Raw genomic sequence first — 12,711 nt, forward strand, 5'->3', positions numbered from 1 at the left:
CTTATTTTTGTCATAATTTACAGCCCATACCTGATGCAGTTTACACTCGAGGAACCGAAAAAGTGAATGTAATGAGATACGCTCCCTGACTTATCCAATTGTTACATACTTACATACAATCATCAAATTCGCTTGGAGAATGGTTTCCAAACAAAGAGCAATTAACCCAATGTAGCATTTCATCAAGCAGCCATGGTGCCTTTTATTTGGAATTAAACTCTCGCATGCAGCACACGGTTTTAAATGAAACCCCACTTGTCAAATGAGCTGAGAGTGGGCAATCCTCGGTTCTGCCCAAGACCTGGGCCTTTTTCTATTGGATCTTGCACTAATCCATGCCTGGATAACTCTAGGCATTAACATCCAATACACTTCATGGAAACCAGAAATGGTAACCAAGCCCTTCCTGTATTTGACTCAGTATTAGCTTTTGATGGTTATGTGTCTATAAGACATTAAGACAAACACCTACCATTCAACAATATAGTTTAATTTCTTGAACCCAGTTCAAGACCTGGAAGAACCCAGACCCCCCATAACCTGATAGAAGATGCTATCTGTGATCGAACTTACATGGGATTCATTTTGGCTTAAGGTTACAGTTCCAATCTGTCTTCCTCTACCAATCCCATTACAAGACAATTCAATACACCACATCCGATCCGAAATTCTCCCTACACTACAAAAGTTTCATTGAATGAAGAAATGGAATCCCAGCCAAGATGGGCCCTCAAAGCTTTCATTAAAACAGGAATCTCATGCTTTCGGCTACAGCTGAGCAGAATTAGAGAAAAGAAACAATCCAATATAAACTGATAGAACAGTGATATAAAATCAAAAAAAATCAAATGGAATCTCTGTTTAGAAGGCAACAGAAGGTTTGAATTTTCATGAAGATAAATCTCTGCTTGCAACAGATAGAAATGATAACTGGAATCAGGGAGGACATGGTACTCACGATACTTGCTCCTGAATTCCTTCTCAGGGATCTGCTAGCAGCAGCTCGACCCTTCTTCAGCTCGGTTCCCTTTCTTCCCAATCCAAAGAGTGTGAAAAGAAAAAAAGTCTCCCACATAACACCACCCTAGCTATTTATACTATTCCTAGCTATCAACAAGGACAAAAATACCCCTCATGTGGCTATTACATACACCACCACATGCTTACATGGACATACACTCCACAAGTATGAAAAAACAAATCAAAACCACTCTAGGGTAACTGAGGCCCATATTCTTTGGCGGGACCCGCTCTACATCAATACCCCTTTCATTTTAAGTATCAAATAAGCCAACTACTCTTTCGAATTTACAACAATATGCCATTAAGCCCTAAATTCGAGACTCTTCCCATTCCAAACGTATTTTGCCCATTCTCTGCCAAAATTACACCAAATCTCCTCTTATTTCTCCCAAATCTTGCCCAAAATCGTGTAGCCTCAATCAACTAGCCTCGAATCTTTTCAATCGTGCTATTTTTGCCAAACTTCCGAACACAATTTCGATTTCAAATCAAAAGAAATCAATGTTTTCTTCCCTAAAATGATAAATCCCGCCCAAATCTCCATTTACAACCAAAAAATCACGTTTTGATCTTATTACCATACCATTTTGATTTTAAATCATACCCAAATCTAATCTTTGATTGATAGCCTAAAAAATGGTAGTTTTTCCCATTTTTCAACTATAAATAGCCCATCTCCCAACCCTCAAAAGCACGAAATTTGCAAAAGCAAAAGCTTCCACAAAGATTCAAGCTCTCTCTCTCTCCCTTTACATTTTCTGCAAACTTTCTCTTTATTTACACTGTTTTCACCATTTATTAAATCGGGGCAGCAGCTTGGACTTCGTCCCCAAAGTCTTCAAACAACCCCACACATCCTCGTCCACTGATTCGCAGTCTCTCCGCCATCAAACGCGAGCAAGGTACCCCACCTTCCTCTTCCCACTCCACCTGCAACTTGGAATCTGCAAACAGGGAAGGACTAAATCATTTATTCTTGAGGCTTCTTGATGCCTATTAGTGCCTTGATTTCTTAAAAAAATAAATAAATTATCCAAGCATTTGCTATAAACTTGTTTATTACTTTGATTTTCTCTTCTATTATTATCTACATACTAAAAGCTATATGATTTGGAATTCTGTGATTCAACTTCTCATAATTGACAGAGTACTTTGCACTCTTTAGTTGCTTGCAAAAAAAAGAAGAAAAAAAAAACGAACAGTAGAGTGCATAAACTCTTCCTTGGATTGAACAAGAGTCAATGACAGTGATCTTTCCTCTAATTACTTAAATCCCTGCAATATTATCTATCTAGCAATCTGTTTGCTCTCATATTCATTCTAAAATCACATCAGTCACTTGGTTTGTTAAATCTAGCTAATAGCACATTTACTCTGTTGGGCATCCATTATAAGACTCCAAGATTGATTTATTGCCACTTGAACTGTTGCAATCATTTCGCCTATTCTCAAATACTTGAAGGCAATCAATAATTCTAACACTTTATATAGTCATTTGCACTTCACTGACAACTCATTTTCAAGCACTCAAACAAAAATCAAAAGCGAATTTTAACTTGATAGATACATTGTTTCTAGATTCCATACAAGCCTGACTTAGACTTGAATTCTTGAAACCAATTTCCTAGTCTAATATTGTCTTGTTAAAATATTTGGTCAAATTCTGAATTTATCATTGGATTCAAAACCATGTTTACCATAGCATCAGCTGATTGCCTACTTGCATATGCTTGTCGATTCACTACAGGAATCTGCTTTTACCATGCACTGCTAATCTGCGGAATAGTTAAAGAATCAATTTCCTTCACTACTTCGAACTGTTTGGAAATCTTCGCTTAAAAGAGCATTTAGCTTCATCAGCACTCTTGAATTCTGGACTTTGTATTGTGCCCTACTCTATTATCCTTTGCTATTAAAATTTTGGTTTATCATTAAGTTCAATCTTCTGTTACTATTTCAATCATTGTATTGTTCGTCGGATTTTGCATTTATGCCCGCATAGCATAGTTTCTTAGCTTTGCTGTGCATTGCCTAATTTCATACTTCGTGCCATCTACTCGAAATAATTGATAAAAATAAATTTCCTGATCACATAATTACACCTGATCTATCTCACCCCTCTACCTTAAGTTATTTCTGCCCAGGTAATTCGCAGACTTCTGGCTGGTCTCTTTTTGTGCATTTTTTTTAATGTATGCATTTTTTTCTCTTGTTTTGATTGTAGGTGAAGGTACATTTGCAATGAACTGAGGCTTAACACTTTGAATTTTTTTTTTCGTTGTTGTTTTCAATGAGACATTCTCTGTCAGTTGGTTTTTTTTTGTTGTTTTTAGTCAAGACATTCTCTGTTAGTTGGCTGTTGAACAATTCCATGCTAAAAACTCAAACTAGCCTCTATTGCAATGTCAACTGGGTCGAGTCAATGTAAATCCGGGTGAGTTAATCGTGAAACGAATCGGGACCACAAATCTATCTTTTATCTGCAAAAAATTTTCCATCTTCAATGCTGTCCAAATGAAAATTTGTTTTCATCGATGGTTATTACTTCATGAATTTCATCTAGAATATGCTAAGAAAAATCAATAATTTTTCAAATCAGCATAAATTGAAGGAGAATTAATGATATAGCATATGGATCCTTGTTTCTAGGAGTTCTTATGTGAAGTATGACTTAATCCGTAATCATTATGTCTGATGATCATTTATGACTTAATCCGTAATCATTATGTATTTACACCCCACTTGCCGACCCCAACTAGTTCGGGACAAAGGCTTTGTTGAGTTGAGATGAGTTGTATTTACACCCCACTTATCATATAAAATCTCAAAGACCATCCATGTACAGTTGAAGTGATTTTTGGCTCAACGTATTACCCATGAAAGAAAAAACTGGGAGAAACGAACAATTTTCTCATAAATCCATTATCCATTGTGATTAGAAATATGAGCTTTTACACAGTTAGGGACATGCTGCATTCATACTGCACTTGTATAGACACAAGAAAGAAAGCACAAATCACAAAGACATACGGAACAAGCGAAATCAAAATGATCTTCTAAGCTAAGCTGGCATATGAATGGTAAGAAATTCGTAAGACTTCTGAGCAATTGCAGAATTGGGTTTCAAAAAAAATTCCACCACAAATCTTCTTAACTGAATGAGTAAACCAAAAAAAAAAATGTTGCAATTGAACGTTTTGATTGATGCACTAAAGGGTGCGTGTATGAGCACATCTCTAATGTTTGTAACTTTAAACCCATTAAATCTCAAACTGATAAAAGAGAAATGGTCAAGATCAAGGATAGTTAATGAGAGTTAAAGAAATTAGGAAAAACAAGAGATTAGGATTTTACTTAGAGCCCCAACTGTACATCATAGTGAAGTAGCATCAATCAGAGCCTCCATTCAATACAGTAAGCACTTGATCACTTATATTTTAGACCCAATTTTTAAAATAAATAAATTTAACTAAGTAAATAGATATAGAAAACACTATGCAAATTAACTAATAAAAAACTTGATAAAATATTGTGACTGGTAAGTACAGTTAAAGTGTGTGACATGAATTATTAATGGGAATCACAATTTGCTCTCATGTAATCATGTTAAAATACCTATAGAGTGTCCTATTAGAGAGAAACTCATAGATCCGCAACATGACTTATAATTTGTTATGCTCTTTAAGATTAGCTCAAACCACAGACTTCCAAGTGATCACTAATACTTTATCGCTAAATATTAACACAATATTTAAGGTTCATATTCCTTCCTTAAGTATCAAAAGGTTGTCTAACTGTATCAGAAATTGAAGTGCCAAAAGATTATATATAATTGTGGATCTTGTCTCGACAATAACAAAAAGATAAGCTCGTGGCAATTAGCAAAATATTAGTAGCTAAAGACTCTAAAGGAATGGGCCTAAAACTGTTCGAGATCTAAATGGAAGTAAGAGCACAATTAGGGCTTACCTAAACCTGCTACAAATCCTGGCTTTTGACCATGAAAGAAACCAAATGAAGAAAACACTATAGTTGCATATAGTATAAATTCCGTAGAGGCATGGATAGAGTGCTAGTAACCTTGACTGGCCTCTCTTGCTCCTCTTTCAGTTTTCATAGATTAATTGTTAGTTCTGCTTTTCTGTAAGCTCGCCATTTGAGACCTTTCACTTTCAGTGCTTTGGTTCAGCTTCCCTCTGTCTTGATCTTGATATTAGAAAGTTATGTAACTGTTTTTGTAACAGTAACCTTAGTTGGTAATTTGAAGCCAAACTTTTATCCAAATTCTCTTTGACAACTAAAAGTTCAGCCTTCCTTTTCTCCGCAGCAGCTATCTCAGGGTTGATCAGATATCCATCGTTGCCCTGTAATTCCTTAATGCTTGATTTGATCTGAAAGAAAGTAAGCAGTGTCCTTCAATAAATGAGTTCTTGGAGTTTAGACTATAGAGCATAAATGATCATCAGACATAATGATTACGGATTAAGTCATACTATGAAAGAAGAACTCCTAGAACAAGGATCCATATGCTTCAACATTAATTCTCTTTCAATTGATGCTGATTTGAGAAATTATTGATTTTTCTTAGCATATTCTTGATGAAATTTATGAAGAAATATCCATAGATGAAAACAAAGTTCCATTTGAACAGCATTGAAGATGGAAAACATTTCACAGATAAAAGATAAATAATCCCATCTAATCAACATATATAGGATCACATTATCTTTACATCCATGTCTATTTCTGACTAAGTTATGGAATATCAGTCTTCACTCTTCACTCTTCACTCTTCAGCTTGTTATACCTAAATTATAGATGGTTCTGTTTATGTTTTCTATCAGTTTTTACTCTTCAGCTTCATATACTTAATTTACCCATGTTTCTCTTTTTATGCTTTATTTCCTTCAGTCCACAAGTCATTCAGTGTAAATAAGAAGAAAACAAAAAAGTAATGCACTAAAAGAAAATAAACTTGAAGGGTTAAAACTACTAATCCTTTGAATGACAAAGTATTGGAATCAGTGGATGGTGTTTGAATTGCGAAGAGAATTAACTGACCTTATAAAACACACAATAAAAATTGGCTAATGATATTGACACAACCATGTTTTTATAATTGTACAAACTCAGCTTGTCTTTTCTTTTTTAGTTGGCTTTTGACAGCTTTTTGGGAACCGTAGTAACCTTTGACAGCTCTTTTAATAAAAAAGAAACAAAGATGAGTTAGTGCAATTATCAAAACATGGTTGTGCTGATATCATTTTCCTAAAAATTAATCCCATATTTTCATTGTAGATGACCACATCAAGCTTGAAAGTGAGGCGAATCAGTTGACAGCTACAAGGACTCGTCAGATAAAGCTACACGCGTTGAGAATCGATCCTGTGGGAAGGTGGGCATCTAGCCATCTTCATCCATATGATGGCCCAGATTTGAACAATCAAGATCTGGATCTCAAGGGCACCGATATTGGGAAAGATACAATGACATGGGGTGGGACACGTTCCAACCACATGGAAAGGAAGGAAAACAGGTGTTACTTGAACAATAGAACCGCCATGCACGCAAGGCAGATGTCGCATACGCTGTGCGGTGACTGGATACTGAAAAAAAAAGGAAGGAAAATTACCGGAAGCCCTTTCACGTTAACCGGGTAAAATCCCATCCCAGCCTAAAAAAGAAGTCCTTCTGGAATAAACGCTGCTTACCCAGGTCTCTCATGCCTTCTTCATCAAAGGAGAAGTTCTACAAACTGATCGATGAGCTTTGGATGGCGATTTCCTCCTTCACTGGCAGGACTGACACCCACAAACGGCGGAAAAGGTTGGAACTCCCCTGTAAGGATGAAATTGCTCATGCATAGTTTCAGTTAAAGTGGAAAAAGGAGCACAACTCAAAAACCAGTCTGGGCACAGTTCCACACAATCAAACTTACGGGAGGGGAAAGGTAGCGAAGAGGTGAAAATATCTAGCTCGGGACTGTGAAGTCGAACGACATTAACACGGTAGAGGCCGTCACTTCAACACCTGAACTCGAACCGGAAGAGGTGTTATTGCACTCTCAAGGGAAGTACAAAGCCACTATCATGGAGAGTTGTGGGTAGACAGTGGAAAAGGTGTGTGAAAAGATGTGACGATGAAACATGCGTCGCCAGAAGCAGAGACAAGTCAATGTCCGGAACTAAACGAACCTATTTGGGTAGTGGAGCAATCAGCGACAAAATCTGACTCACTTGAGGTGGAGTTGAAAGAAAAAATTCGTGAGGCTTATTTGATAGCCAGTGATTCGGGTGCTACGGTAGTGGAGTCTTCCATGCCTGAAAGGGATCAGATTGAGAAGATGGGGATAGACTTGGGAATCAATTATGAGGAAGATGCCACCTCAACATGGAAAATCTTTGACGATATTGAATATTGATAACAGAGAAATCATCAGACAATCGACGAGAAAACAAAACAGAAAGGAGCATCGGGAGGTATGGGGTCTACTATGAGGCGAGGGGAGTTTTCTTAGGGGGTAATCGTTGTTCATCATGAAGATCGCTATTGGAACATTAGAGGCCTGGGGGCGGATAAGAAGCATCACGCCGTTAAGGACTTAATCTCAAGCAGGAAATTGGACTTGATAGCTGTCATTGAATCTGAGATCATGGGAGTTACTGAAACAACAATCAACAAACTATGGACAAGAAACCACAGGCAGTGGGTGTCCAAGGAGGCGGTAGGCACGGCGGGAGGTATTATCGTGACATGGAAAGAAGGGACTTTCATTATGGTGGAGGTCCAATTGAACCGATTTTCAATATCAATCTTGTTCTCTTCTTCGTTTTTGGAATGAAAAATGGATGCTCACAGTCGTATATGGCCCGGCTAAAGCAAGGGAAAGGAGTGGGTTATGGTCTGAACTCAACGGGATCAGGGATAGATGGCAAGGGCCAGGGATTTCAACACGATAAGGTATCCTGCGGAAAAGTCAAACCCGGGCAGGATGATGGTAAGTATGAGGAATCTATCGATGTTTATTCAAAAGAGCAATCTGGTGGACCTACCACTGGAAGGCGCGAAGTTCACATGGTCAAACAACCAGGAAAATCTGGTGATGAGCAGGATTGATCGTATCCTAATCACATCAGAATCGGAAGAGTATTTTACACATATTTACCAGAGAGCTCTACCAAAACCTACGTCGGACCACAATCCAATCCGTTTGGAAATCTCTGAGTACTCGGGTGGCCCTCGCCCTTTTCGATTTGATCTGGATCTATGTGCGATAGCAGGATTTGAAGATAAGCTCCATGCATGGTAGAATGAAATACAAGTAGACGGCTGGAGAAAAGGCTTTATATTATGTAAAAACTGAAGGAAATGAAGATGAAAATCCGTAAGTCGTAGATGGGGGAGGAGGAGGCAAAAAGTCAGCGGAAAGAGGAGATCCTGATCCTATTACCAAACCTCGAAGCTAAGGAGGAAGCCGGTCAGTTGGGGACTATTATAGAGAAAATGGAGAGAGTTAAACTTCTGGAGGAATATGAAGAGATCTTGAGAAGAGATGAAATTAGATGGAGACAAACGTCCAGAGCACTCTGATTAAAAGAGGGGGACCGTAATTCCAAGTTCTTCCACAGAATGGCGAACGCCCGAAGAAGAGTAAATTCTATAAATTGTACTTTAGAGGGAGAGGTATTAGTGGAAGATAAGGAGCGAATAAAAAACATGATTATCAAATTCTGCTCAGACTTGTATAAGCGGGTGTACAGTTGGCGGCCTAAGCTGAATGGGATACAATTCCATTCGATATCTCAGATGCAGGCATCCCACCTGGAAGGCTGGACGACAATTGAAGTGCTTGTATACCGACGACCCGGAAAGGATCCGGTGCGTGGAGGTCTATATGCCATTCCAAGAGGAGTTCCAAATACATGTAAGACTCAGAGTGAGAAAGGGGGACATGGTTCACTTCTGGATTGATCTGTGGGTGGGGGAGAAACCACTTAAAGAACTTTTTTCCCAACCTCTTCAGATTAGGCACGAATGGTGAATCAAAGGTGAGGAATAACTTTACGAGGAATGGGGAAAACGGAAAGGCTATTTGGGACATTAGATTACGAAGAAATTTAAAGGATGAGGAAATTGTGAGTTCTACAGAATTACTAGCTGACCTTGAAGCTCATTATGGGTCGGTTTTTGTAGAAGACGAAAGAATCTGATGTCTGGATTCTCAAGGGGAGTTTTCGGTAAGATCTTTCCACCATTTGGACCACCTCGGCCCCACTCCAGTGGTCCACAAGGCCATTAACACATGTGATCGCCTTCAACAGAGAAAAATCCGGCTTGCCAGCCGATGTGTGCTATGTTTGAACTCGATTGAGACACTCGACCATCTATTACTCCACTGTCCATTCTCGTACTACATATGGACGGAAGCGATGAGATCTTTTGGGAGTTGCATGGGTCTGCCCCAGAACCATCAGAAAAGTTATCTTATATTGGATGGGCATTGCTTTCGATGAAAACGGACAAGCCTTGTGGAAATTGGTCCCTTGCGTTATAAGCTGGAACCTATGGAAGGAGAGAAACAACCGCATATTTGAGGATAAGGCGAAAAGTAAAAATCGTGTCCTACTGGACATAAAGGTTGAACTGATCAGTTGGGCCAAAGATACCAAGGACATCACATATGGACTCAGGGAAATCCCCAGAAATTGGTCGGCAATTATATGGGAGAGGAAAATCAGTTGGAAGAAGACGCCCAAATGGAAGTCCCCCCCGGCGGGACGTCTAAAATTGAATTTTGATGGAAGTTCAATGGAAAACCCTGGCAAGGCCAGAATAGGCGGGCTAATTCGAAATGCAGCAGGATGCACGGTGATGTCCTTCTCGGGTCCCGCCGGTATCTGCGACGCAAATGAAGCGGAGGCGAGAGCTCTTCTCTTCGGTCTCCGATGGTATAACCAATGTGTGTCCATGCCCCTGAATGTGGAAGGTGACTCATCAAATGTGATTGCATGGCCACGGGTAGTGCGAAAGGCCCATGGCGTCTCAGGGCGGTCATAGCGGAAATTCGAGATCTGGTACAAGTTCTCAACCCCCAAATTGAGCACAGACTTCAGTCTGCTCATGAAGCCGCAGACTGCCTGGCCAAAGCAGGGTCTCAACTCTCGAGGGAGGAAATACACATCCAAATTAATACGGCTGTCATGGACTCATGGGAACTGGATGAAATTTACAAAGTATGTTTGTACTACGTGTATCACCCATCATTATGAATGGGTCATGGATCCTTAATCCTATCCTGTACTCGGGGCCATCTTGTCCCCTCTCTTTCTAGTGAATAAATAAAAGTCAACTTTCAAAAAAAAAAGCTTGAAAGTTGAAGGTATATCTTACAGTAAATAATCCATGATAAAAGCTAACTAAGACCGTCTTAATCCAGTCAGGGAAAGACAAAAGAAAAGAAAAAACAAACAAAGAAACAATGAAAAATCCTTCATTACCTCACTCACGGTGATCTTCATTTTCTGCACTTCCATACGAGACGTCAAAAAAAACCTCTCCACTTCTTTCTTAAACTCCTCCATTTCTAAGCTCTTTCCTTCATAAAACCTCACCCTCTTCTTCTCGACCTCCTCGAGCTCGTCGATCTCACTCTTCAAAACCCTAATCCAGTCCCATCCACAAGACCTAAACACTAAAATCTTCCAAAACAAAGATCAACAGATGGAGAAATTAAAATTCTAACTGAAATTACCTAATCCGTTGGACAGTAGTTTGGTATTCAGCATCAAGAGCCTCGATTTCGGACTTCTTGGCCAAGATCCGACAGCTCAAATCAGCATTCTTCTGATCCAGGATCAGGCATTGTTGCTCCATTCGTCTGAGGTTTGAAAGCTTTGCTGCTAAAAGCAGAGATTTCTTGCTTTGGAGCTCTTTTTCGGCCTGTAATTATGCAGAAAACCGAAAATTAGGGTTTGAAAGGAGGCCATGAGAAGAAAGGTGAAACTAGGGTTTCGACTTTAGACAAACAAAAATCAGGGCTTGAAAGGAGGAAATGAAAAGAGAAGTGAAACTAGGGTTTAGAAAACCGAAAATTAGGGTTTGAAAGGAGGCCATGAGAAGGGAGGTGAAACTAGGGTTTAGAAAACTGAAAATTAGGGTTTGAAAGTACACCATGAGAAGGGAGGTGAAACTAGGGTTTAGAAAACCGAAAATTAGGGTTTGAAAGGAGACGATGGGAAGGGAGGTGAATTAAGGTTTGGAAAACAAAAAATTAGGGTTTGAAAGGAAGTGAAAAACCTAGGGTTTAGAGAGAGTACCTGAAGGAGGGAGAGCCTTTGGTTTCTGGTTTCTTCCATCTGTTGAAGCCTTTCTTGGAAAGCAGATGGGAGTGCCATTATCACCGGGATGGAGAGAAAATTTAGAAATGGAGCTTAATATATAGCGAAATTTGGAGGGAACTCGGCGAAATTCCATTCTTTGGGTCTGTTCAGTTGTACCACTTTGGTTTGAATCCAGGTAGAAAAGGAAAGTGTTTTCCAAGTTTGGAAATAGGGAAACGAAATATTCCTCCCCCTTTTCTTCCCCGGGCCACCCCCTTGTACTGTAGAGTGAAAAGGAAACGACCTTGGGATTGTAAGTGAGACCCCTTTGGTTGGATATCTTTGGAGATGATGAGTGCAAACGGGCCCACATTCGTTTGTGATTAAGGGTGTCAATTTTAGCTCGGGCTCGGAAGCTCGCTCGAGCTCGGCTCGAACCCTTAACGAGCCGAGCCAAGCCCGATTTAGGCCAGGCTCGGCTCGGCTCGGCTCGTTAAAAATTTAATATATTTAAATATATATATTATATATTAATATATACACTAAAAGGGTTGTCCAGGGAGTGAAAGGGGGAGGCAAAATATGTCACTTCATTTTAGGAACCCCATTTGTTACTTGGACCACCCCCCATAGTGTAAAAAAAGTAGTCAAATTACACTATATAGGGCTGTCCAGGGAAAATGAGGGCTACGAACTTAATATAACCCAAGCTCGGTAAGGCTCGCGAGCCTGACCGAGCCGAGCTTTTGAGCCGAGCCCAAGCTCGGCTCGGCTCGTTTACACCCCTATTTGTGATGATAGTATTCATTCGCGCCTAATAACATAGCCTTCCTACGGTGGGACATTGATGTTAGCTCAATTGGAAGATGCTCAAATGCCAGGAAAAAAAAAGAAAAAGAAAAAAGGCATTTGATTTTGAATAATCATCTAGAATTTTTATCCTACGGGCCCCACCTTGATTGGACACGTCACAAAAATTGATCTGGTTAGATGACGGAACCATCCGATCCAAGGGCTGTTGTTTGTTGTTCTTGTCATGTTTGACTTATAGCTTATGGTAGGACCCATCAAGATTATACTATTTGTAGGTGGGGGGCCAGATACTAAATCCTACAATAGTAGAACAAATTTCCCATTGGTGAGTGAAGAGGCACCTTCTATTGGCAGGGCCCCACATATTTGCTGACAAAAGCTAGGTGTGCTTACCACGCGCTTCTAAGAATGTCAATTCATTAGTTATTCATAATTACAATTGATCCTAAGTTGTGCTTATAGAGAGCCCTTAGGGATGATAAACAAGGCAGGATAAGATAAGATACTTTCCTAATCTAAGATGTCAACCTAATCCAGCTGATGGGCTACACGTAGC

The 12,711-nt window shown here is 39.6% G+C and overlaps 1 protein-coding gene across 1 annotated transcript; it reads right to left on the reverse strand.

Moving 5' to 3' along the window:
• Positions 1–4,818: 4,818 nt before the first annotated feature.
• LOC143890280 (cytomegalovirus UL139 protein) lies at positions 4,819–11,484 on the reverse strand. Its single transcript, XM_077394911.1, has 4 exons — positions 11,340–11,484; positions 10,775–10,962; positions 10,521–10,683; positions 4,819–5,414 (listed from the first exon to the last, which is right to left on the reverse strand). The coding sequence occupies exons 1-4, from the start codon at positions 11,415–11,417 to the stop codon at positions 5,196–5,198; spliced, it is 648 nt and encodes a 215-aa protein (XP_077251026.1). The 5' UTR covers positions 11,418–11,484; the 3' UTR covers positions 4,819–5,195.
• Positions 11,485–12,711: the final 1,227 nt, after the last annotated feature.

The sequence above is a fragment of the Tasmannia lanceolata genome, unplaced genomic scaffold, assembly GCF_043159265.1.
Source record: "Tasmannia lanceolata isolate RefF3 unplaced genomic scaffold, GAP_Taslan_0.1 ptg000013l, whole genome shotgun sequence".
NCBI lineage: Eukaryota > Viridiplantae > Streptophyta > Magnoliopsida > Canellales > Winteraceae > Tasmannia > Tasmannia lanceolata.